This window comes from Stegostoma tigrinum, chromosome 1 (genome assembly GCF_030684315.1).
Source record: "Stegostoma tigrinum isolate sSteTig4 chromosome 1, sSteTig4.hap1, whole genome shotgun sequence".
Lineage (NCBI taxonomy): Eukaryota > Metazoa > Chordata > Chondrichthyes > Orectolobiformes > Stegostomatidae > Stegostoma > Stegostoma tigrinum.
The window spans coordinates 36,160,817-36,188,755 of record NC_081354.1 but is presented as its reverse complement, the minus strand read 5'-3'; the positions used below and the strand labels follow the sequence as shown (position 1 = coordinate 36,188,755).

The following is a 27,939-nucleotide window of genomic DNA, read 5'->3' as shown; positions in this document are numbered from 1 at the left end:
TAAAATAAGCAATAATTACACATCATTATGCTGTATTTGATTTCCCCAAGGACCACTCAGCTCCTGACCTCATTACAGTCTTGGTCCAAGCATGGACTAGGAGCTGAACTCAAATGGTGATGTGTGTGTGACTGTCCTTGATGTTACGAGGACAGCCCTTTGGCCAAGTGTGACATTGAGAAGTCTGAGGTAATTAAGGTTGGGTGGTTAGGGGGATGCTTTGGGCAGAGCTCTCTTGGATGGCATTAAACATAGCAAAAAGGAAGGTGGTTGTGATTGGCTTCCAACAATCATTTCAACATATGGCATCACTTCTGGAGTTTTGCAAGGCAATGTTCTGGGCCCAACTATTTCCAGCTCAGATCAGTGGTTTTTCCTCCAGTATTTGGTCTGAATTCGAGATTTTTACTGGCAAAGGTACAATGTTGCATTTCATATCTTACAATGAAGCAAGAACAAAAACAAAGTTGCTGGAAAATCCCAGCAGGTCTGGCAGCATCTGTGAAGAAAAAAACAAAGTTAATGTTTTGGGTCTGGTGACCCTTCCTCAGAACTCCAGTTCTGGCGTCACACTTTTTAAAAAAAAATGCATTTCATTTGCATTGAACTACAGACTTAAAGAGCAAGAACTGGAAATCGTGATTAGCTTTGTTAGGTGTTTCTTTATCTGGCAGGGCTGCAAAATGTGAAATGGTCTCTTTTACTTAATTTTTTGATACTTCTGTTGTTAATTTCATATTGTTATGAAAAGGTGTTTAAAGATTATGACCTCATTGACAAGTACATTTTATTGATTTACGTAATGTGCTCCCGTAATCAATTATTAATGTAATACTATGGTTAGCAGAAAGTTAGTACAAAATCTCCTTCTGAAAATATGAGAAACGTGAAGGGTATTTAGAGTTCTGTTCTGTTCATCAAGTTCAGCCCTTGTTCTATAGCCCTGTAGTTTAAGGCAATAATGTTCCTTTCCTTGAGGTTTAAGATGGTGCAGTGAATCAGCTTTGATTCCTGCTGCTACTTGCTCTCTGTTGAAAATATGTATGGTGACATTAGATGTGGACTTCCCCTTGTTAAATTGCATTTCAGTATTTGCAGTTAATGCTCATGTGAAGAAATGGCCATGTTGATAAGGTACTAAAGGCTTTCCAATACTTGTAGAAATAGACTGCTTAAATGAGTCAAACCTTATGAGGAGGCAGAATCTTGGGCAGAAATTAAAGGGGAGACAGAATTGAATATCTAATGATTTGATAATGAATAACTATTATGGTTTTATTGTTTACAGTTGACGTTGTACCTTTTTTCCTTGTAGACTGTGGTTTCTCTGGCCAGATGATGATGTCAAAACCAAACGAGTGAAGAACAAGTGTGGGTGTCTGAGTGGTTGTAAGTTCTATGCAGGCATGGCATCAGGAATGGACTTCTTCAAACTGGATGAAATTACCCCATCCACCAGCTCTGCTTTCTCTAATACATCCTCTGAAACTGAAATGTTCTATGGGCAGTCACTGCTGCATCCAAATGACTGGATTGTTACTAAAGATATTTCAAAGACTGCAGATGGTAACTTCTCACATATAACTTTTTTCCTTGTGATTCCAAGAATGTTTGCCTAGTTGTCCTTCTCTTAAAGTTTCTTTAGCTTGCCTTCTATTATTATATCAGACTACCATAGTTTGAGCAATATAATGCTTTCTTATTACTTGCATATGTGCATTTTGTACATTTTCGTGAGGATTTTATTTACGTTGTGGTTTAAAGTTGAAATATCTGATGATAGATAATGGAAAAAACTCATACAGAAAATCTTAAGTAAGGTTTTAGAGTAGATTTGTAGCTCGGGTTGTGGATGTTGTAGTTGGTTGGCTCACCGAGTTGGTTCATTGTTTTGCGGATGTTTCATTACCCTGCTGGGTAACATCGTCAGTGCAGCCTCTGGTGAAGTGCCGTTGTGTTTTCCTGCCTGTTATTTAAACTCTGGAGTCTGTTGAGCTGGATTACCTCACCGCTTTCTTCACTTTTCCTTCGCAGTGGAGTGTATATGGGGTTGAGCTCTATCTGTTTGTTGATGGCTTTCTTCATGGAGTACCAGGCTTCTAGGAATTTTTGTGCTTATCTCTGCTTTGCTTGTCCTAGTCAAATTGGTGGTTCTCCTTGTCCATTATGGATAAGGAGAACCACCAATTCAATGGGACAAGCAAAGCAAAGCAAAGACAAGCACGGGAATTCCTAGAATTAAGCCTGCAGAGAGACAGAAAAGCAGTTGGCATTTGGGTCAGTGATCTCTCATCTGTTCTGATGAAAGCTAATCTACCTGAAAAGTTAACTCTTTCTTTCCCTTCAAATGCTGACACACTTGCAAAGTATTTTCAGCATTTTTTGTTTTTCTTTCTGATTTGCACATCTGCAGTATTTTGCTTAAGTGTTAGGAGAAACTGTTTGTGTTGATAATACTTTTAAAATTTTGGTAATTTAGGTAAAACAAACGGGGCAAAAAGAAAAGAATGGGACTCCAGATCGTTGGGAACTGATTCAGAGAAAAAGAGCCAGTACCAAAATTTGCAGGTCCCTTTACGATCTCACAGTTCAACATCATCTTCTGAAGAAAATAGTAGTTCCACTGCTGCACTCCCTTTGTTGGCGAGTGAAAGAAACAGTCCATCCTCTAATACTGATGATAGTATTCAACAAATGCATATTCCTGTTTCAAGTACAAACACGGAGGAAGCAATTGGAAAGTAAGTTCATTTTCATTTCTAAAGAGGTCTCTCTGGATAAAAGATCTGCATTTTTCAGGGCTGAGCAATCATAATGTATTGGACATTTGGATGACCCATTCTATTGTGACATAAATCTTTGAAAACTGTTAAATGCTGCTTATCCGTGATATGGCAGTTCTCTGATATCAAGATGCTAGTGTATTGACTTGGAACTCACTAAGGTGTTAACCACTGTACTTCATAAATGAAAATATGAAATTTAAAATGCCGGCTATAAATACTATTTCTTTGTGAGGAGATGCTTTCCTTTTTTTGTCGATGGAGAATTACTGAGGAAAGAAAACATGTATTTTTTTTTTTTCCTTTTTAGTGGTCCAACAGATGTTTCAGGAAGCACTCCAGTTTCTCCCAATAATCAAGACAGAACACTAGTCCGTTCTCCTTTGAAGCGACAAGCTTCTGTCTCTTCCACACGACTTGGGAGTACAAAGAGTTTATCCGCAACTATTTTTGGTGAGCGGCAGACTGCAGCAATAGGTGTACAGTTCACCAGTGAAGTATCACGCAGTGACGAGAATGTTCTGGATTCTCCTCGTCAGCGGAGGAGCTTTGGATCCTTTCCCTTTACTCCATCATCAGATTCTACTACTTTCCATCAGTATCGATCAGTTGATTCAAGCATATCTGTGGCTGAAAGTGAGGCATACTTTTCAGCAGCAGAGGACTTTGATCCAGTTAGTAGTGATGAAGGCCCAGGAACCTACCCAGGAAGAAAGAAGAGACGTCGTACCCAAGGAGTTGACTATACCAGGAATACAATTTATCGGAGTGTAGAGGGGCCATTAAATAGTTCTGTTAGTGGAGAAAGCCAAGAACTGAAAAACTATCCTATGCAAACTCATGCTTCTCAGGCCTCTTTTGTATCAGCTCTTGAAGGTGATGAAGAGTCAGCTGATCACATCTACACTGCTGAAGGAGAAAAGACTGTGGATAGCAAACAGATGTCAAGTCAACAGATTGTGATGTCTTGTTACTTAAATTACCTTACACAACTACAGGTATCCAATTGGTCAGTAAAACAGCCAACAAATAAAAGAACATCAAAATCTTCCCTGCATAGGCCTCTAGATCTTGATACACCAACCAGTGAAGAGAGCTCTTCTTCATTTGACCAGCTTTCTGTCCCCATGTTTAAGGTTGGCAACACTTTTTTTTGTCTAATATTGAGTAATCTTCTGACTTCTTGAACTTCCACACAGATAGGAATTGTTGTTTTCCATTGGGTAAATTAACTTCTGAGAAATTCAAATCCAAGGTGGATTGAACAATTGTATTTTGCAGTTATCTATGATATGGCACAGAAAATAATCCAAAGCATTTTATGGAGGCATAATTATTCAAAAGTGAATATTGAAAGAAAGACATAATCAAAGGTCATAAGAGGAACCGGAACCTGGGTAGGTGGCAGAGCTAAGGCAGAATTAGGAGTGCTGTATCTAAACAAACGAAAATACAGGTTCCACTGGTGATCAGAAGGAATGGGGAAACATAAAAAAGAAAGAATGAATAGATCAGATGGTTGTTGGGACATTGGTATATATGGAGTGGTATAGATGGGGTGTTGTAACAGTCCAAGGGATATGTGATAAGGTCATGAGGAAACTTGATTAAAAGGGCTAGAATTTTCACTCTGATGCTCAGTCTGTTCTTTCAGCCAAATGTGAAAGATCCCTGGGGCTTTTCTGAAGAAGAGCGAAAGGAGTTTCTCTAATGTCCTGGCCAATACATATTGCTCAGCCACCTTCACACCATCGACACTTCCTATCAGATATCGATGGGCTAATTTTAGCATATCTCTGGCTAAAAGTGAGGCAAACATTTTTAGAAGCTGAGGGCTTTAATCCATATAAGAAGTTTAAGCAAGTGAGAAATAACAGTAGATCATGCAGTCACTAAAAGCCACCTCTGCCTTACTATATGATTGTCAGATCACTTTGACCTCTATTATTACCTCAGCCTAGATTGTGCTTAACTATGACAGGGCACCAGGGAGAACTCCCTTTTTTTGCTAATTCGTGCCATGGGTTCTTTAGCTGAAAGGACAGACAGAAACTCAATTTAAGTTTCAAATCCTCTTTCTACATTTCTTTGTCTTGCCTCACCCATTGTTGTAACTAGAATAAAGGTGAATGTACCACCATTGTAATATCTCTGACTTTTTGACCTACCTCATCTCATCTGCAACTGAAACTCTTATTAATATCTTTGTTACCTCTAAACTTGATTATTTCAGCATAGTGCTGACTGTGTTCAACATTCTACACTCCATAAACTCGAAGTTATCCAAAACTCTGCTACCTGAGTCTTAACTCTAAAGTCTAATTCCTCTATTGTGCCTATGTTTGATTATCTGCTTTGGATCCCAGTCAAAAAATGTGCTGATTTTAAAAGTGTTACCCTTGTTTTTGGATTCTCTCATGGTCTTACACTTTTCTATTTATGTCATCTCCTCTGAGCCAATAACCCTTTAAATGATCTGTCTTCCTCTAATATGGCCTCCTGTGCATTCCAAAATTATAATTACACCACCATTCGTGGCCTCATCTTAGGTTGGTTGACTCAAAGCTCTGGAACATTCTCCACCTCTCTAGCACACTTTGCCCCTTTAAGACTATTTAGAAAGGAACTCTGACAAGGATTTTGGTTATCTGACCTTTGTATCTCTTTATGCAGCTTGGTGTTGCATTTTGTTTGATAATGTTGTTGTGAAGGGCTTTAGATCAGTTCATTACAATTGGCGTGCTGCATCATTCTTGTTGAACCATCTGCAACTCTTTGGAATAGACAGTCTTAAAGATTCACAGCCCTCAACCTCTCGCCTCCATCCTAAAAGATGAACCACTTATTCTAAGTTAGTGTCCCACGTTCTATTTTTAGCAGGCAAGCAAATAACATCTCAGTGGCTGCCATGTCAAGCCCCTTTGGAACCTTCTATGTTTCAATGAACTGCCTTTTGAATGAGTTAACTTTTCGTTTATTTTTTCTTAAAAACTGGAACGAATAGGCCAAATTTTTGTAGTCTTTCTTCATAAAGTGAATCCCCCGCCAATAAAATCTAAGAGACCTTCAATTTACTGCCTTCAAGCAAGCCATTTGCCTTCCTAAAGGCAATTGCTAGACCTACATGCTTACTTTCTGTATTTATTATACAAGAACACACGTGTTCAAATTGCTACATTGTTCTGTTGCCTTGATATTTCTCATTAGATTTCTAAATTTGTTTACCTGACACTTTGTCACACTCTTCATTTAAAGCTCTATCCTCAGTTTTAATTATATGATTCACCAGAATACTGATTGCAGTCCAGTTTGAGAGGAATCTTGGTGAATGATGGAGCACACTGTTCCCTCCTGTACTGGTGTCATTGACACTTGAATCAAATTGACCTCTTTTCACACCAATCTTTGAGTTTTTTTTGCTGTATTAATTTGCTTACTAATTTAGAAATCAATTCCTGAAGCTTCGTATGCACAGCTGAGTTCTTAGTTTTACATATATAGTTGCTTCCTATATAAATGTCTCATCTGGATCATTCTCCTCTCAGTCCTGAGTTCTTCACCAGCTTTCAAGTGATATCTCAAAATCTTTGCACTGGGCACGCAACATAACCTTGGGACTTTTTGGTTTCCACCATACAGAGCAATATCTATTTTTCTGAATGTGACCTACCACTAATTATATTCTCTTTTACTCATCCACTTGAGTAACCTCCTGCACCATGGTGCTATCATCAGTTTTCCCTTCCTGTATTCTTTGGCATCCAGATAAGTGGCAAATGCCTTGTACCTGTTGATTTTAATATGAGGACTAAGAGTACTTCATCACTGCAACTTGTATTCCCAGTCTCACAGTGACAGCTCCTACCCTTGACGATTGACTACCTTTTAAAGGAATGCTTAACTAATGGATGCTAAATGAACCAAGTATTCCGGAACCATCCCTCTCCCGGATGTGCTGCAATAGCTGCAGCTGAGGTTCTAGCCCAAAATCTCTGAATCAAAGTTACTGCAGATGTGATTGTTTGGGACCATAGTGCTATCAAGAAATTCTCATACGCTGCAGTTATGGTACACCACCAGCCGTGGCATATCTGTCCAAACTGTTTACTTATTTAATCACTTAAGATTATTGTTCACTTAATATTTTGGTTCTTTTTGATATATTAGTTTATCAGTATTATGTAAACCGAAATGCAGCTTTCCAGCTGTCAGTTTGACACACCTCCCTAGCTTTTCTTTTAAATAAATAAAAGTGCAAAACCTATCAACAAATCATCTACCTTGGTTATTATTATTATTATTGTTATAAAATTATTATCTCCTTGATTATTCTGTTGCTTGATGATTCACCCTTGAATCTGTAATATTTTTGACTCTCTCCCACAATGTAGTCATAGAGTTCTACAATAAAGAAAAATAGCCATCAAGTCTGTGCTGGTCCAAAACAAGCACCTAACAAGTACTTGGCTTATAGCGTTGTATGCCTTGGCATTGCAAGTCCACCTCTGAATACTACTTAAATGTCATGAGAGTTTGTCTCCATTACCCTTAAGGGCAGAGAGTTCCAGGTTCCCACCAATCTCTGAGTTAGGGGGGAAAGGTTTTGTCATATCTCTTCTAAATGTCCTTTTGCTTACCTAAAATCTATGCGCCCGGCCATTGATCCATCCACCAAAGGAAAAGTTCCTTGCTGTCTGCCCTGTCTATGCCCTTCATAATTTTATACATCTCAATTATGTCCCTGCTCAATCTCCACTGCTTCGAGGAAATCAACCCCAGTGTATCCAGTTTCTCTTCAGAGTCAAAGTTCTCAAGCCCAGGCAACATCTCAGTAAATCACTGCACCTTGTCCAGTGCAGTTCCGGAACTGCACACAATACTGTAACTGTGTCTTAACCAGCATTTTATATGTTTCCAGCATAACCTCCCGGCTCTTAAATGCTTTGTATCAGCTAATAAAGACAAGTACCTGAACCATTTTATCCATCTGCTACTACCTCAGGGACATGCATACCAAGGTCGCACTGATCCTCAGTGCTTCCCAGAGTCCTACCATTTAGCATGTATTCCCTTGCATTACCTGCCTTGTCCAACTGCACCACCTCCCGTTTATCTGGACTGAATTCCATTTGACACTGATTAGTCCATTTGACCAGCCAGTCTGTATCCCTCTGTAATTGAACTATCTTCCTTGTTGTTCGCTACACTTTGCAGTGCCATCAACCTTGGAGAAAGAGAACAGTTCAAACTGTGCAGTCCTACTCCTGGAAGTAATAAATGCTCGTTGAGGCTATTTAACATGTAATCTTTTATCTTTCTCTTTCTTGATCCTATTTGCTTCTTTTACTACCCAGGTTGTCAGGGCTGTTAAGAAGGCATACAGTGTTTTAGCTTTTATTAATAGAGGGATCGAGTTCCGGAACCAAGAGGTTATGATGAAGCTGTACAAAACTCTGGTGCGGCCGCACTTGGAGTATTATGTACAGTTCTAGTCACCGCATTATAAGAAGGATGTGGAAGCTTTGGAAAGGGTGCAGAGGAGATTTACTAGGATGTTGCCTGGTATGGAGGGAAGGTCTTACGAGGAAAGGCTGAGGGACTTGAGGCTGTTTTCATTAGTGAGAAGAAGGTTGAGAGGTGACTTAATTGAAACATATAAAATAATCAGAGGGTTAGATAGGGTGGATAGGGAGAGCCTTTTTCCTAGGATGATGACGGCGAGCACGAGTGGCCATAGCTTTAAATTGAGGGGTGAAAGATATAGGACAGATGTCAGAGGTAGTTTCTTTACTCAGAGAGTAGTAAGGGAATGGAACGCTTTGCCTGCAACGGTAGTAGATTTGCCAACTTTAAGTACATTTAAGTCGTCATTGGACAAGCATATGTACGTAAATGGAATAGTGTAGGTTAGATGGGCTTGAGATCGGTATGACAGGTCGGCACAACATCGAGGGCCGAAGGGCCTGTACTGTGCTGTTATGTTCTATATACTCTTTCTGCATCTAATCTGACTTTCAAATGTCTCTTTTCTTTCAGTCATTCATTGTTTCTTTCTTGATGTTTAAATCTCATTAGTTCCATCATCCATCCAGGTACCTTTTGACTTTGCTGCCCTGCAAATTCTGGTCCACTGGAGTCAGATATTCAATAAGTAGTTTGGTAGTACAGAATTTGAGCATCACTGAAAATAGACACATTTTGTCCAAGTGCTTTGACTTGCACTTCAGGAAAATTTGTACAAATGCTAATTCAAGGGAACAGCCAATATTTATATTGTATGGGATGAAAGTACTGGTTAGTTGCCGAATGGACTCTGGCTGGAAAGGATATTGTTGTGCAGAATGCACTTGTTAATGACAATTGACAGTTAGCCTGTGGGCTTTATTTAAATTTTAAACAAGGCAATTTGACTTTGATCAAGACACTGCCCAGAGAAATGAACCAAGGAATGGCTGTCACCTACTTAGCTGAGTTTAAATAGGTACAGTGAATGCTAATATTCTTATTGCCTGCAAAGAACAAAACCTTGTGTGTTAGTATACATGTAGCTTTCAGTACATGTAAGTGCATTACACTTCTAGTCCAACTTAATGATCCTAAATTGGTTGTTTAATTCTTCATGCACAACAGGATTATTTGCCAAATTATAAAATTTATTTTGTACGCGAGAATGATAACGATTCATACCTTGTTGCAGACAGGCGAGGGAATATTCTGTTTGGTATGATCTTGCAATCTTTGGGATGTGCAGCCTGTATAGCAAGTGTCACACTACCACTGAAACTCACATTGGAAGTGCACTGAACCTGTCTGGTTAAAAATTTTAACCACGCTTGGCAGTTGACTGTCAATCACCACTAATTGGTGCATTCTCTATGGCAAATCTTCCACCAAACAGAATCTATTTGCCAATCTATTAGCCTCGCTCTCTCAAAGTATGAATGTAGGTTATCTGCTTCAATTAACATTTTTTCAAATTGTACTGATGAGTGCAAATCAACAAAATGTATCTTTTTTCAGTAATTCTCAGATTCGAATATTGGGTCTGATCACATAAGCAAAATAACTGAAACACATGTGGAACATATTTGGAAACATAAAAGGCATTTCACATGTTCCTTAAAGGTATTAATTGTTCTACATTGATTTATTTCTAGATCATTAAACAAGGTCTCTCAGCAAATGCATTACTTGACAGAGGTGCTCAACTCATGGGATCAAATTCAAGGTATTTATTCTTTTATTATTGTTTGCCAGAGCATTAAAATTTGGATAGTATTTGCAGAATAAATTATATTATTCTACAACCACATTTACAGTTTTCTGTGTCATGGTCTCTGTGTAAATAATGATCTGGAAATCTGTTTATCCTAATAATTTGAAAGATGGAATCAACTTTGTTATTATTTAGGGAAATGTATTTATTGATTGTGTATAGTATCAGAAATAATACCTCTAAGTCAATTGAATGCCTATGTTCAGCAGAATCATTTGAATGAATATGTGGAATAACAATGAAATAAAATTTCAATTATTTTGAAAACGAAATTCCAGTACTCCTTACACTCCACTGGAAAGAACAATAATGGAAAATACAGATGACACCGTTACTGAACAGTGGAGCCTTGATCAGCCAGTCTCTCAGACCAGGACCACTGCCATAGTAGAAGTAAAAGGAACAGTGGATATTGTTCTTACCCCACTTGTGACAGAAGCTTTTGACAGGTGAGTGCTTCATTATATTTATGGAAAGGAGCAACTGAAATAACTGCAATGTGTCAAGTTGAGAACATTTGATATGAAATAAGCAGGATTATAATGAAAAATAAACATTTATTGTTGCTTTAATTTTAAGCATTAGTTTTTTGTCTTACATTGCCACTGAAAAATCATGGACGTGACATCAATTTGAGCTGTTAAGACAGCATATTTCAGCATTTATATACTACAAGATGAAAAATTATAAATAGCTGGGAGCTGATCTGAGTTATTTTGCCCCATCCCGTTCAAAGTCACCTTTTTATATTTTTTTCAAATTCCACATCCGATTTTTTAAAAATTGAACACTTAACTCACACTTTCAGATTCACTGTTATTTGTAATGTCTTTGATTCATTTTTATAACTTTAATATTTGTAGCTCTCTGCCAAAATCTTTGCATGTAATATCTAACAAATAATTAATTAAAGATAATTGTTGTATCAGTCTTAAATTTCATATTTTAAATATTTATACTAAGATTCTTCAGTAATATCTTTCCTAATTCTTCCTCATGAATTTAATTTCACATGTAGCTTCTTCATCTATCATACGAAATCGCTGGTTCAATGGAGCTGACAGGATTAATTACTAACATATTAACATTTAAAATTTAAAAAAAATCCCAGTGTGACTTCGGCCTCCTGTCAATGTCATCCTACATGTGGAAACACCGCCTAGTATATGTGGATGCTTATCTTTTACTGAGGAGGATATTACTCATTTTATGTAACCTACTATGTCAAGACAATGTGGGTTGTTCAGGCTCTTGTAAACTTTCATAATGAATTTACTGAAAACAATTTGTTGACTGCTGTCTGACAAAATGGCATTGGCATTCCGGTCTTATTTATTCAGTCTGTTGTACATACTCTTTTTCCATCTAAGAAACTAATAACTGATTATTCTCATTTCTAGATACTTTGAAGCAATGGTTCACTTTTCTAGCATTTGGCACCCTGCTGCAATTGTGGATGATCTGCACGCTAAAGTGCTGAAGGAGGCATATCTGAACAGCAAGTCAGCCAGTTCAGAATTGGTAAGAACAGTTTGGAATTTGGGGACGATAATAAGAGGTGGAATGTAGTGTTCCCTTACTGCATCTGTCAAAATTACTGAATTATTTGTTGTAAGAAAATAACTGATTAATGTGTTATATTTGCTCAGTCTGAGCACTTCTGGTTGTTAACTGCTCTTGATAATTTCATCCATTTTCAACACATGTAGTAAAACTTTGACACAGAACACAATTTTTTTTTCCAGAATGCTGCATTTCTATTTGACCCCAAATGAGTTTCTAACCACATGTTCATTCTATTATCAAGATAACTGACTTCCATTTCCGTATCATTGCCTTACTTTGCCTCATCTCAGCTCATCCATTAGTGAATTCATCTTGAAACACGTTACCCCTTGACTTGACTTTTCAATGCTCTCCTGACCATCTTCCAGCCTACTTGGATTTTATTTAAAAGTACGTTGCCTTACCTAAATTTACAACAAGTCGCATTTGCTCCTTCTGATTTATATTGGCTCCTGATTCAAGAGTGTTTTGGTTTTGGAATTCTCATCTGTAGTATTTAAATCCCTTCAAGACTTCTCCTCTTTCTAACTCAATTTACCTCCTCCAGCCCGACAACCCTCCAATATCTTTGTCTTCCTCCAAATTTTGCCCATTATAGACCTGATTTTTAGCTACCTTCCCAATGGCAACCATGTATAGGTCTTAAGGTAACAAAGTATGAAGCTGGACGAACACAGCAGGCCAAGCAGCATCTCAGGAGCACCAAAGCTGACTTTTCGGGCCTAGACCCTTCATCAGAGAGGGTCTCTGATGAAGGGTCTAGGCCCGAAACGTCAGCTTGTGCGCTCCTGAGACGCTGCTTGGCCTGCTGTGTTCGTCCAGCTTCACACTTTGTTATCTTGGATTCTCCGGCATCTGCAGTTCCCATTATCTCTGATCACAGTGTATAGGTCTTAAGCTTTGTTATGTCTTCCCTGGATCCCTCCTGTCTCCCTGCTTTCTTTCATAAGATGCTGTTTAATCTAGCTTTTTAATAAAGCTTTAATTAAAGTGATAGAGTCATAAGAGCCCTACAGCACAGGAGGATGCCATTTGACCAGTCAGACCAATAACTGCTTTTTGAAAGAGTGGCTGTATGTAGTCCCACATCTCTAGCTTTTTACTGTTTATTTGTGGGTTTCTTATCTTCAAGTATCTGCCAAATTCCCTTTTCAATGTTCTTTATGGCATTAGGATCAACTACCCTTCCAGGTAGTGTATTCCAGATCCTGACGATCCTGAGAGTGATAAACTTCCCCTCATTTCCCATTTGATCCTTGGGCCAATAAAAAATGTTTATAAATTCATTTTCCAGAGCGTACTATATTTCTCTATCAATTGCCATCGTTTGCATTACCCTCAAATATTCTATTCAGACAGCTCTTAATTTTTTCTGTTCCAAAGAGAACTGTCCAAAAATTTTTCCAACCTTTCATCAACACTGAAATCTCTCAAATTTGGTAAGATTGTAACCTAAGAACACACCTATTTGCCGTAGAGGGAGTCAGCAAAAGTTTGCCAAACTGATTCCTTACAGGACAAGTTTGCTGTTTGACGGTTGACTGTCATTGGTAGAGGCATTGCCATAAAGAATGCACCAGTTAATGAGGCAGACATTTAACTCACAAGCTTTGAGGTTGTTGACTTGCTGGTTGAGCTGGCGTGTTCTCATTCAGACATTTTGACACCGTGCTGAATGACATCATCAGTGGAGCCTCTGAAGAAGCAGTGTTATTCTACTCTGCCAGGAATTTATACTGTTTGGTCTGTTATGGTGAGTAGTGTCACTTGCAGTTGTGATCTGTATGGGTTTGTATATTTGTGTTTGATTGTATTATGGATGGAGAACCATGCCACTAGGTCTTCCTGTACGTGTTTATGTTTGGCTTGGGTTGCTTTAGTTACCTGGTTCCAGTTAAGTCACCTCATCCACAGTGTATTTGCAAGGATTAAATTCACAAGGGAAGAAGAAAACAACTATCACCTTCCATTTCTGGATGTTAAAGTTGAGTGTATGACCAACGGGGAGTTCCAAACCTCTGTATTCAGGAATGCAACCCATACTGATCAAATCCTCAACTTCCACAGCAACCACCCCAATGCTGTCAAACAAAGCTGCATTAGGACACTTTAAGTGGGCCAGGACACACTGCAACACCCTGGAACTACGTAGCAAAGAGGAAGAGTACCTATACAAAATCCTTGCTACAAATGGACATACCTTCAACGTCATCCACACTAAACAGACAACAACAGGAAGACACAGTACGCCCTAACACACTGGCCACACTGCCGTGCATCAAGAACATGTCGGAATTGACAACAAGAGTCCTAAGACCACTCGGAATCATGGCAGCCCACAGCCATTCTACGATAAACGCTCAGATGGATTGAAGACACTACTCCCACAACATGCAGAAGTAACATGGTTTACAAAATAACATGCAACAATTGCCACAAATGTTACATTGGACAGACAGGAAGGAAACTAGCCATCAGAATACATGAACATCAACTAGCAACAAAATGCATGAAGAACTCTGCTTAATATCTGTACACTCAGACAACGAAGACCGTCACTTTAACTGGACAAGGTAACCATAGTAGCCCAAGCCAAACATTGACACGCATGGGAATACCTAGAGGCATGGTTCTCCACTCGTAATACAATCAACGAACACAGGACTGGACCCCACGTACAAACCCATGCGGATCACAACCAAAATGACACTACTCATCATAATGCATCAACCAGTACAAATTCCATGCTGAGTAGAATAACACTGCTTTATCAGAGGTTCCACTGGTGATGTCGCCTGGCATGGTGACAAAACGTCTGAACGAGAACAAGCCAGCTCAGCGAGCAAGTCAACAACCTCACCCACAACCCAAGCTACAGAACTTTGCCAAAACTTTGAGGTAGCAAGCTTTGCCCATATTTTAAACCAGACAGGTTGACTTTGGCTAAGACTGTTATCTATGATGAGTTCAGTTAGTAAACTCACAACACGGTGTCTTACATCAGTTTCTGCAATTGGACATCATTTGTTAAATAATCTGAGTGCAATGAAAATTATACTGACAACCAGTTTAGGATTGTGAGTCAGGCTCACATGGCACACTTGCATGTAATGGAAGCTACATATATTAATATGCAAGGTGTTGCTCTTTGCAAATAGAAAGTATATGCACTACTGATTTCGACATGAAAGTAGTTGACAAACATTTTATAGTTTATTTTGCAAAGCAGTGTCTTGACCAATCGCTGTCAATCTGCCTGATTTAAAATTTAAACAAAGCTAATTAAATATCCGTTATCGTTAACTAGTGTATTCTCCATGACAACACCTCTACCAAGCAGATTCTACTTCCAAACAGTCAACACTCTCCTGTATAGTGTAAATGTAGTTTCCCTTTTGCTTTGGTATTTCTAGCGATTGTCCTGACGATTTCAAACTGAAAAGTTTTTTAAAAAAAAAGAATTTATTAAGTCATGCGCAAGTTCTAGTGTATCAAATTCAACTTTCAGCCTCATTTCTGGTGACGCTTTACGTTTCACTGTGATTTGGATATTTGAATGATTGGGAAAATGCAAGGCAGATGAAGTATGGATAATTGTGAAGTTATCCATTTTAGTATCAATAAATAGGACAGCAGATTAATACCTGAGTGGTGATTGGAAAATAGGAATGTGTACCAAGATTTGGGTGCCCTTGTATACTAGTCACTGGAAGTAAGCAGGCAGGCACAGCGTGTGGTAAAGAAATCAAATGGTATGTCGGTTTTCATAGTGAGAGGATTCAAGTCCAAGAATAAGGATGTCTTGCTGCAATTGGACAGGGCCTTGGTGCAACCACACATTGTGTGGAGTATTCAGTGTAGTTTTGGTCTCCATGTCTGAGAAAGGATGTTCTGGCTGTTGAGGGAATGCAACAAAGGCTTACTAGGCCGATTCTTGGGGTGGCAGGACTGATCTACGAAAAGAGAATGGATTGGTGAAGCATATATGTTCACTGGAGTCGAGAAGAATGAGGGAGATCTCAGAGAAACCTGTAAAATTGTAACAGGCCTACAGTCAATGCAGGAAGTATGTTCCTGATAAATAGGAGTCAAGGGGTTTGTCATTTCAGACTGAGGTGAGAAGAAATGTTTTCACTTAGTGTCTGTGCAATTGTCTGCCATAGAAAGCAGTTGAGGCCAAAATATTGAATATCTTCATCAGGCAATAGAAATGGTTCTTAGGACTAAAGGATCAATGGGCAGGGGAGAAAGCACAAATATACTGATAGTATATCAGGATACTGATTTGGATGCAGCGTAGGCTTAATGGGCCGAATGGTCTTCTCTTGTTCTTATTTCCATGTTTCTGTATCTGTGGATTTCTGGTGCAGTGAGGTAGCTGGAGGCAGAGGCAACAAAATGCAAAATACTCAGTTTCAAAGATACTTCCTTACACGACATGAAGATCTTGCATCTGGAATCACTAGCCAATCTCAGATAGTGACATCATCTGTGAGTCACTGTACACCGCCTTGACAGCCAGTGGTTACAGGTGGCTTGGCAACAGCCCCAACATCAAAAAAGCCAACAGTAATATGTGCAGTTTCTCTTGGATTGGTCTCTTCGACCACCTGCAAAACTGGGCCACAAGTAACTACCCCTTCACAATGGATTATTTCCAAGTCAATCCTCTTGCATAGATGGGAGGATATCAATGATAATGGCAACCTGTTCAATGGCACTTTCTGCTTTATTGGACTTTCACAGGAATTACATACCTTTAATGTGTATCTATGGAGATGTGAATTTAATTGTCTCAAAAATCTCAAGCCCTGAATACAAAACAAGTGGGAAAAGCCAGCTGGATTTTTCTCAGGACAGATTAAAAGCAGAAGTCACCCTTATTATATAGTTATTATTGTTTATTTTTATCTGTTAATTGTAGTTATTGGTAATGTAAACTAATTTAAACTGCATAATTTGGTTACTTATTGAGCAACCATTCTTTTGGTAGACAACTTCAAGACACGAAGGTCGAGTTTCCAAAATGGAAAATGGTGCAGCTGGTATGACCAAGACTGGCCAGACACAGGCAAATGCAGCAAATAAGCAAGATAATGTGAAGATAAAGGGTCTTCAAGCTAATGTTTCCATACCAAAGGTATTAACATGCGATTATCCAAATTTATGTTCCTTTTGAACATGATGTATATCGATTATTGCTCAAAGTTTTTGAAGTAAGGAGCTGAACTTATGTCTGGACGTGGAAGCAGGTTTGTGTATGAATGGTCAGGCTTAATTGTGTTGGGGTGATATCTGATCTTCCTCTGAAATCCTAACTCTGCCATTTTGTGGTTCAGGAATACCGAGTATATAAAATACATATCCGCCCTCCCTGAGGTCACATTTATACATAAGAGTTTTCCTCGTGGTAGCATCAGTGATCTGGAGGCTTTTTCTTTTTGTGGCAAGAGGTTTGTAGAGGTCTTGACCTTTCAGTGGTCTTGGGGTTGAATCATCATCAACCTATTCTCATATTTTAAGTGGATAAGAAGCCCAACTTACTGTCTTGGAGCCAGGTGTAGAATGCGAGTGCCTAGTGGGCCACTTTGGGTAAGCAGAATTAGCACTGTGGGACAAAAACATCTAAGGAATACAAAACATTTTTGGGTTGTTTTAACTGGCAACTATGTATTGTGTGTAGTCCATACTGGATGTGTATGTATGAGATATAGCTGGAGAGCAATGAGGTGACAGGGATAATCGGAAGGTGTATGGAGGATATATAGAGGTAGAGTGGGTGTTTGGAAGTTACATGGACTGGCATGAGAGGGTGGGTAGGACATATAGGAGATGATGGTAGATGTTTAGGAATCCTTTATATATCGCCTCATTCATACTCCTCATGTCTTGTGTTACAGCTCATAAACAGCACTACATATCCCACTCCAGGTGTGCAAGTCGTAAATGGCATGTGAAGTCACAATTTCTGAGATGCAAAAGTTTGTAGTTCGCATTCTCCCAAACCCAAGTGAGGAGTTGGCCCTAGAAATGTGTGTAGAAATTTTATAATGATCTTTAGTAGTCATTTTAAATTTTAAAATTTGGTATATTTGAATAAATTATAGGTAATAAAATGTGCAATGTGAGTATCCTGAAGAAAATTTGCAATTGCCTGTGGGCAAATAACTTGACATGTGCATATGCTGTTTGCACTTGTGTATAATTGTGTTAAACTGACTAATTATTCAATGGCCAAAGATTTTAAGGATTGATTTTTGTGCTTATACAGTAAAATCTACATTTAATTTTCTTGGTATCTTTGCCTGATGTAGTAGGAGTGACGTGACAATATGCTCTGGTGGTATTAAGGGTTGGAGGGCTCTAGGGTATATACTGTGCATCAAGCACTCTCCTAGCAGTGGGAAGAAGGTGCTGGTTTGGCAGTCAAGCTGGTGGACTGTAGGTAGTGAAGCGTTGTTTAGAAAAAAATTCAAAATGGCTGTTCATACATCATTCCTTTTGAAAAAACAGTTTTAGCTGAAGCCCTCCCTTAGCATTGCAATTTCATGATGAGATAAAGGCCCAATTTGACAACTCTTTCTACAAGTCATTGATTTATCATTCTCCCAACCCCTTTTGTGTATCGATTGCTTGTGTTTGGGTGTGAAAAACTTGTAGACCTGATAATCTTTTGGCTTTCCATTACAAAGTTATCATTATTTATGCCGTAGGTTAAAATGGTTTATGTAGTTTAATGACATGGATTACATTATTGGATTGGCAAAGCAGAGATCATGTTGGGATGGAAAATTGGATCTGATCATTTGTGGGCTGGTACCAGATAAATCAGCCAAGATGATGATTGGAAAACTCCAATTTGTGTTTTGTGTGGAAGAAAGCTGGTATTCCATACTTAGTGTGATCTCGCCTCACATTATGTGGTTAATTCATTAATGTGGCAGCTAGGGATGGATGATTAGTTCTTAATGGGCTCTGTCTCTCATATCTCTTTTTAAAAATCTTTAAGAATCTGTAATACCAAATACCTTTAATAGGCTTCTTTTTGAAAACTACAGGTGAATTTATGTCTTTTGCAAGCATCAGTGGAAAAACCTCCAATGTTCAGTACAAGCAAAAATGTTACTCAGGTTTCTCTGGTTGCACTGTGTTTTGACAGAATTTCAACACAGATTCTGATGAACAGGTAAATTAATAAAACTTTGATTTAGGTGGCATGGTTTTAAGTCTTAAGAGTACGTAATTGCTGCCAGTTGCACCAGTAAATTTGTTGCTTACTGCTGAGTGCTTTTCGTGCATTACGATCCCATTTTTAAAAAAAAGACTGCTTCACATTTCAGAATGCTGTGCTTGTGGCTTGAGGTTTTAAGGGTGTAAATTTTATCTTGAAGATTCTTAATATCTGATACATTTCTTGAAAGCTTTACTAATGTATAAACATTTCAAACTAGTAATCATCATCCTGCTATTAGAATGAACAGTTTTGGTAAGGTAGTTCATTGTATTAACTTGCTATATTTTGAAGTGATCTTGTGGATTACGGTATAAGCAAAACATATTGAAGGGAGAACATATTAATTTTTGAAATAAGTTTATGTTGCATGGGTGTTACTGTTCATTAAGTTTGATTAAAATTTTGTTACTGAAGCAAAAATTAATTTGCTATGAGATAGACAGTTTCAAATAAAATCAGTTTAAAACAATGGTGGATTTTCACTTTGCAATTCAATTTTGCATGACTTTTGATATGTTAATAAAGAAAATGTTCTCCTTAAGAGGCTAAAAGATGAGCTCACAAGGATCAATAGCTTATTGAGATCTGGAAAAATAATTTGGATGTAGTACATTATATTTTAAAACATGGTTTATCTTAGTTTAGGAGGACATTTCCTATTTGAGCTGGAATTACATATGTCACGAGTGTTGCGTTCTTAATTAGTCTGAATTTTGACTTGTACAACTGTTGTTGATTAGGGGTATAGTAGAAGATGGAAGCAACAATCCTGATGCAGGCAAAACATCTGTTATGTTCGATAAGTATATAAATGCTAGTAAGATGCAGCCACAGTCATCTGGCTCCTTAAGGTCAAATTCTGGAGCGGAGAGGGGAAAAGAATTGGCAGCTAAGCTCAATGTCCATCGCATACATGGTCAGTTACGAGGTCTTAATACTACAGGTAAGGTGGTTAACCGATAATAGTAATGACTCCTATTTATCCTTAGTTTTAGTTTCAAAAGATAAATGTCTATTTATTACTGTACTAATAATGTAAAATTTGAAAAAAACAAACTTGGACTGCATTATATTCTTGTTTGTGTTTTAAGATTACTTTTGGCAGTGTTGTAATCAAGTTAATTGTTGAAAGGTATCAGTTGGTAATTATTCTTAGCCAATGAAAGAAGCATTGAAGTTGCTAACCTGAGACCAGAAGGAATAGAAGTAGATGTCGTCCGTTGAGCCTCTTGACCCTGTTCCACCATTGAATCAGATTACGGCTGATTTTGCCTCAACATCTTTCTGGATTTTCATTCTCCTTGATGCTCCGATTAGATTAGATTAGATTCCCCACAGTGTGGAAACAGGCCCTTTGGCCGAACAAGTCCACACCGCCCTTTTGAAGCATCCCACCCAGACCCATTCCCATCACCCTACAACCCTATAACCCACTCACCCCTGAACACTACGGGCAATTTAGCATGGCCGATCCATCTAGCCTGCTCATCTTTGGACTGTGGAAGGAAACCGGAGCACACGGAGGAAACCCACGCAGACACTGGGAGAATGTGCAAACTCCACACAGACAGTTACCCGAGGCTGGAATTGAACCCAGGTCCCTGGTGCTGTGAGGCTGCAGTGCTAACCACTGAGCCACCGTGCCACCCCACTCCAATATTTCAAAAATCTGTGTATCTCTTTTTTTAAAAATATTTTCAGTATCTGGCCTCCACAACACTCTGGCGTGGAGAATTCCAGACATTCGCTGCCTCTGGGAGAAGAAATACTTTTACATTTCAGTTTTAAGTGAGTGCCTTCTTATTCTCTAACTGTGTCCTCTGGGTAGAGATTCCCTCTCTACTGGAACTGCATCTCTACATCTACGCTTTCAAACCTCCTCAGAGTGTTGTATGTTTCAATAAGATTATTAGTTAGGCCACGTTTTGAAGATAGCATTCAATTTTGGTCTCCCTGCTACAGGAAGGATGTTGTGAAACTTGAAAGGGTCCAGGTATGATTTACAAGGATTTTGCCAGGGTTGGAGGGCTAGAGCTATAGCAAGAAGCTGAATAGGCTGATGCTATTTTCCTTGGAACATCGGAGGATGAGGGGTGACCTTATTGAACTTTTTAAAATCATGTGGGACGTGGACGGGGTGAAAAGTCATGGCCATTTCCCCAGGGTAGTGAAGTCCAAAAGTAGAGAACATAGGTTTAAGCTGAGGAGGGAAAGACTTAAAAGAGACTAGAGGGCAACTTTTTCACGTAGTGGGTGATGCATGTGTGGAATGAGCTACCAGAAGAGGTTCCGGAGGCTAAAGTTACAACATATACCCGTCCCAAAGCCTTTTATATGAAAAAAAGGGTTTAGAGAAACATGGGCCAAATGCTGGCAAATGGGACTAAATTAATGTAGAATATCTGTTTGGCATTAACAAGTTGGACCAAAGGGACTGTTTCCATGTTGTACATCTCTTTGGCTGTATGGCTTATAAGACAACTCGTCGTATTTCCAAACACTCGTGAAGAGAGGCATTACCTGAAGAGCTTATCTTGATAATTCAAACCCTCCATTGCAGGAATCAGCAGACCGAATCTCTTTGAATTGCATCCAGTGCCAGTTTACCCTTCTTTAACAAGGTGACCAAAACTGGACATCGTCCTTTGGGTGCGGTTTTACCAGGACCCTGCAGTGTTGCAACAAGACAAATGTTAAACTCTTAACTCCCTAGCATTAAAGGACACAATTCCGTTTGACTTCTGAATTACCTGCTTGCTAATAGAAAAGTATAGCACAGTACAGGCCCTTCGGCCCACCATGTTGTGCCGTGGAATAATAATGTTTTGTGTTTCATGCACAAGAACACATCCTTCTGTACTGCAGTTTTGTTTTTGGGAATATCTCTCCATTTAAGTCTGCCTTTTGATTATTCCTACTGAAGTGCATGAATCACTCACTTTCCCACATTAAATACTATCTGCCATGTTTTTGCACACTGACTCGGCCTTATCTGTGTCCCCGTGCAGATTCCCTACTCACTCATCACAACATGCCCGCACACTTATTTTTGTGTAGTCAGTAAATTTTGATACGTTGCACTCCTACCCCTCCCCCAAGTCATTAACATAAGTAATAAATAACTAAAGCCCCAGGACTGATCTTTGTGGCACTTGACTAGTTATGTCATTTGTCCTTCTGTATGTTAACCAATCCTCAATTCATGCTAATACAGTGCCTGAATTCTATGAGCTCCTATCTTGTATGCTAAACTTTTATGTGGCACTTCAGAGTACTTTCTAAAAATCCAGACATTAAATAAATCACCTTCCCTTTGTCTGGTCCAGTGTGTACTAGCTATAAGATGCACTGCAGTTACTCCTGACCCTATTCCAACAGTACATTTCAAATCTGCGACCTCTGCCACCTGAAAAGATACAGGCAATAGATGTGTGGGAACACCATCTGCATGTTTCCCTCCAAGCCACAAACCTTTCTGATTTTAAACCATGTTCCTTTTCTATTGCTGTGTTGAAATCTTGGAACGACCTTTGTAACTGCATTGCAGATATCCTTATGCCCCAAAGATTGCAGCAATTCAAGAAAGCAGCTCACCACCATTATCTCAAGGACAATTAGGAATGGTTAATGGATGTTGGCCTAACTGGATTTGCTCATCAGTAAATGAATTTTTGAAAATCTTATTTCCTGAACTCGTGCATGAAGAATGGCCGCTTGGTTTAACGTCTTACCTAAGAGGGGGTAAAAAAAGGGCAAGATCGAGCAAGTTGTAATCTTTGGAAAATTACTGATGGCAATAGTGTAAGGATATGTGCAGAAAATACAACTGATACTGACTTGTAAATTCACTACAGAATATAATTTTATTTCAAGTAATTATTTCATCAGTCATAAACACAAGGGAAGAAAAAGCTGTTGTATTTATAAAGTGCCTTTCACAGAAATCTATGCTGTTATGTCACTTTACAGTCAATGAATACTTTTTGGCATTGTAGTTACTATTGTAACGTAGTATACACAGCACATATGTGCCAGCAATTTCCTGCTAACAGCAATATGACAATTTTTTTTTTTGCATTGTTCATTTGAAGGATAAATATTGAGAAGACCTCTAGGGATAATTCCATTGCTGTTAATGTAGTGGAAGACACAACCACTAATGAGAAACCTTATTGAAAAATTTAGATTTGATAAGATTGATATTCGTTGGTTGAACATTAAATCATATTTTTAGTTTCCTTTAGAAACTGTCTAGCTTCTAATTGCTAAAGCATGCAATTATTGTTCTTGGTACAAGTGGCAAAGATTTTTGTATAGACCTTGTTGAGGTAAAATAAATAGTCAAATGATGAAACAGAAACTGCTGACAGCAAAATGGTCAAAAATGTTACTGAGCACAACAGCAGATGAAGTGGAGGGTTTGTTTTTAGAAAGACCATAATATAAGACCTTGTTTAGCATATTTGAATTTGTAAGTTAGGTAGCAGCTTTTGGAAGGTTAAACACACCTGTGCACTCAAAATGAAAATCATTGGAGATCAAGGCTGAAGTATCATCCATGCTTTTCAACCTTAAATCCTTTTCTTAGTGTTATTGCAATGTTGAAATAACTGTGTTGCATTTGAGTAGCACCTTTAATGTGGAAGACAATCCTAAGGCACTTCACTGAACTTTTACCAATCAAAATTGGCCACTAGGCCATAAAGAAAATATTAGATCATAAAATCAAAAATTTGGTTGAAAATAATACGTTTTTAAAAAGTTTCAGAGTCATGGATGTTTCCAGTACCGAAACAGGCCATGTGGTCCTTCAAATCTGCGCCACTGAGAAACAACCATCTAACTATTCTAACCATGTTTTACTTGACCCATAGTCTTTTATGCCTTGGCATCACATGCACATCTTAAATACCACTTAAATGTAATGAGGATTTCTGTCTCTACCACCCTTACAGGCTATGAGTTTTAGGTACATGCCACCATCTGAGTGAAAAGATTTTTGTTAATTTCCTGTAAGCTTCCCCTTAGTGAAACCCATGCTGACTGCTCTTATTTAATCCCTACCTCTCCAAGTACAAATTTAAGTCTGTTCATAAGAACCACATCTGCATGGCTTTCCTCTGGGCACTCTAGTTTCCTCCCACAGTCCAAAGATATGCAGGTTAAGTGGATTGGCCATGCCAATTTGCCCAAAGCGCCCAGGGATGTGTAGATTAGGAGTATTAACCATGGGGAATGAAGGATTACAGAATAGGAAAGGTGGTGTGTCTGGATAGGATGCTACTCAGAGGGTTGGTATGGGTTCAGTGGGCTGAACAGTCTGCTTTTACACTGTAGGGATTCTATAATTCTATAATTGCTTCCAAAAGTTACCCCACCACTGAGGTTAGGTATTTTCCTGGTTTATCCCTTGTTTTCTATTTAAATGGCTATACCATATTGGCTGTCCTCCAGTTCTTTAGCACCTACCCTGCGGGTTGAAAATTATTGACAGTGTCCCTGCTGTGTCCTCCTTTGCCTCATTTAATCGAACGGGGTACATTCATCTGACTTGGGAGATTTATCTACTTTTAAGCCTGCCAAATCACTCAGGACATCATTACTGTCTGCACTTCTATTCTCCAGACTTCTATATCCAAATTGTTCCTCTTGCTAGTGAACACCAACACGGTATTCATTTAGATACATCCTCTTGCTCAATGCACTGTGACCCTTAATGGGCCTATGTTTTATCTAGTGATCCTTTTATTCTTTATGTACTTGAGGAAAATCCTGAGTTATTTTCCCTATTTTGTCTGCCGTTGTTCTTTTGTGGCCTCTTTTTGTTCTTCTGATTCCCTTTTTAAGTTTCCCCTAGCATATTCTGCCCTCTGGTGATTCAGCTGTTTTGTCCTCCAAGTATCTACCAAAAACCTCAATTTTACTCTTTATGCAATCCTGCATATCTCTTCATATCCAGGATTCAGTGGTCCCAGTCTTTGGTCTTTATTGGAACACGTTGGCCCTCTGCTCTCCATTTCCTTCTTGAATGTATCTGCTCAAAATTGTCAGGAAGGAGACAGTTTGGGAAGGGCACAAGGTACAGGGAGGGAATTACAAAGCTTTGGGCCTAAATTGCTAAAGCCATGATGGCCAGTAGTGGAGCGATTTAAATCACGAATGCACCAAAGAGCAGAATTGTAGGAATGGATATATCCCAAATATAGTGGATAGAAGAGTATTTTAATATTATTTACAGAACTTTTGCACAGAAGTAATCCTGTTCAAAATTTATGTTTTGATCATTCAGTAAAGTGCTGTATAAAACTTAAATCTGCAGAGCTAAATGGCCTGCTGCATATTAATTTTTTTCTGATAAAATTTAAGAATAAGAATTCTAATATTGATTTTAATGCTTTCATTTAGATTTAGGAATTTGTTCTATTACTGCGATCCCTTTTGAGAAGTCAAAAGTTCTTTTCACATTAGAGGAATTGGAAGATTTTACTTTCATGGATGAAGCGGAACCACTTAAAACTACAGACACGACCAAAACCCCACAGAATGTAGAAAAGTGGGGATGGATCATGTTTGAGTGTGGCATTGAAAACCTAACCGTAAAAGGTAGATTTTTTTCTTTCATTTCTGTGTATTCACAACAAATGTGTTAGTTCTTGCATGTAGCCGTATTTATGCTATCTCACTTGCTGTAAATTAGATTATTTTACAGCATAGGAAATAAGACCCAGGAGTGGACCATTTTGTTACTTGACACTTAGCTGGCATCCACCAATATCATTGCTGATATGCTTGTTTCACATTTCTCCCCACACCCTCCACCCCCCACCCCCAACATTGCTTGCTCGGATAAAAATTCATGAGGATTAATAATTCTTCAGAGAGAAGGTATTCCATCTTGTCTTCATCTTATTCGGAAGACTTTGTATTTTGATTGGTGGTCCCTAGTACTACATAGCCCAGTGAGGAAAACACTGTCTGAAATTCACCTCAGAATTGTATGTTTCAGGAAAATCACCTCTTACTCTTCTAAACTCCAATAGATAAAAGCCTGCTCAAACTTGCTTTCCAAGTGCAGTGCTGCATTCCAAGAAGCAACCTTTTTGAACTACCTCCAATGCAGATATATTACTCCTTAAATAAGGAGATCAAAACTATACACAGCATTCTAGGGGTGATCTCACTAATGCCTCATGCTGCAAAGGTAAATAATAACAAGACTTTCATACCCCATCCCTGGAACAAGAAAGACCAACATTCCATTTTCTTTCCTAATTACTTACTATATCAGCATATTGAATTGTGATTGATGAACAAAGGACATCTGGATGCTTCTGTACTCTGAGTTCATTTAAATATTATTCTATTCTTTTCAAAGTGGATAAACTCTCATTTCCCCAAAAAATACACTATCTGCCAATTTCTTGTCACCCCATTTAATCTATTTATAACCCTTTCCAAACTCTGTACTCCTTAAAACTTGCCTTCCTGCCACTTTTTGTATCATCAGCAAATGTGTGCCATTCGTTCAGGACTATGTGATTCAACAACCAAGGATCAGACTCTGCAGTATGCAACATGTAGTTGTGATGGGTGGTGGAAATGACTGATGGCCTTGGATATTGCAAAGCCTATGGGGTCTGACAATGTTTCAGTGATGGCATTGGAGATTAGTGCTCTAGGCCTCCCCTGCGCTAAGCTGTTCCAGTATAGCTACAACATTGGCAGGACGGAAACTTGACTAGGTGTGCCATGTGCACAAATAGAGCAGATCCAATTAATTTGCCACCCCATGGCTATACTCTTGGAAATCCGTAAAGTGATGCAAGGGGTTATCGACAACGTTATCAAGCTGCACTTGCTTGGCAATAAACCAATTGACGATCAGTTGCGTTCCACCAGGTCCGTGAGCTCCTGTCCTCCTTACAGACTCAAACATAGGCAAAAACTGAATTCCAATAGGGAGGTGAGAGTGACTGTATTTGATAGCAAGGCCACATTTGATGGAGTGTGGCATCAAGGAGCCTTAGCAAAAATAGTCAATGGGAATTGGGGAAAAGAATCTGCTGGGGTTGGAATCATAACTAGCAGAAAAGAAGATGGTTGTGGTTGTTGGAGTTGAGTCATCTCAGCTCTAAGACATCTATGCAAGAATTCCTCAGTGTAGTGTTAAAGGTTCAGTCATCTTCAGCTGCTTCTCGGTGATCTTCCCTTGATCATTAGGTCAGTTCATTGATGATTGCCTAATATTTAGCAGCAATTTTGACACCTCAGATACTGAAGCAGTCCATGTTCATATGCAACAAGTCCTAGATAATGTCCATGCTTAGCTGGTAAGCTGCAAGCAATATTTGTGCCCCACAAGTGCTATGTATTGACCATTACTAATAAGAATCTATCCATCATGCCTTGGCATTCAGTGGCATTGCCATTGCTGAATCCCTCATTGTCACCATCCTGGGAGTTATCATGGAGCAGAAATTGAACTGGGCAAGCCACGTGAATACTGCGCCTCCCAAGGCAGGTCAGAAGCTGGGATTCCTGAAGTCTCTCCACAAGTTGGTAATGTAATAGAGTACACCCCGCTTGTCTGGATGTGTGTAGCTCCAACAACACTCAAAAAGCTTGACACCATCCACTGTCCAAAGTAGTCTACTTAATTAGTGTCACGTTCACAAACATTCACTCCCTGTTCTGCTGGCACACAGTAGAAGCAAAATGCGCTGCAAAAATTCACAAGTGCTCCCTAGACATCACTTTCTGAACCAAAATCTACTACCAAGGATAGCAACAGTACATACATGGGAGCAATGACAACATGCAAGTTCCACTCCAAGCCTCTTACCATCTTGACTTGGAGGCATATCGCCGCCATTCCTTCATTGTTGCTGGGTAAAATTTTTGCTTGGCCTCCTTACTTGAGAAAGAATATACTGGTACTGGAGAGGGTGCGGAAGAGATTCACAAGGTTGATTTTGGCATTAACAGGATTGCCTTACGAGAAGAGATTGAATAGACTGAGACTATATTCATTGGAATTTAGAACAATGTTGGGGTGGATTGTATGGAAACATAAAATTATG

General features: G+C 38.9%; 1 protein-coding gene across 4 annotated transcripts in view; it reads left to right on the top strand.

The window, feature by feature from the left end:
* The window catches only part of kiaa1109 (KIAA1109 ortholog), a 438,508-nt gene that overhangs the window by 213,229 nt on the left and 197,340 nt on the right, over positions 1-27,939 (top strand). For all 4 annotated transcript variants that reach the window (XM_048546322.2, XM_048546500.2, XM_048546414.2 and 1 more), the window contains exons 27-36: positions 1,316-1,566; positions 2,480-2,741; positions 3,094-3,919; positions 9,941-10,011; positions 10,338-10,508; positions 11,460-11,580; positions 16,619-16,765; positions 18,684-18,811; positions 19,600-19,802; positions 25,265-25,462. In XM_048546322.2, coding sequence (XP_048402279.2) covers positions 1,316-1,566; positions 2,480-2,741; positions 3,094-3,919; positions 9,941-10,011; positions 10,338-10,508; positions 11,460-11,580; positions 16,619-16,765; positions 18,684-18,811; positions 19,600-19,802; positions 25,265-25,462 — 2,378 coding nt within the window. The remainder of the gene's footprint in view (positions 1-1,315; positions 1,567-2,479; positions 2,742-3,093; positions 3,920-9,940; positions 10,012-10,337; positions 10,509-11,459; positions 11,581-16,618; positions 16,766-18,683; positions 18,812-19,599; positions 19,803-25,264; positions 25,463-27,939) is intronic.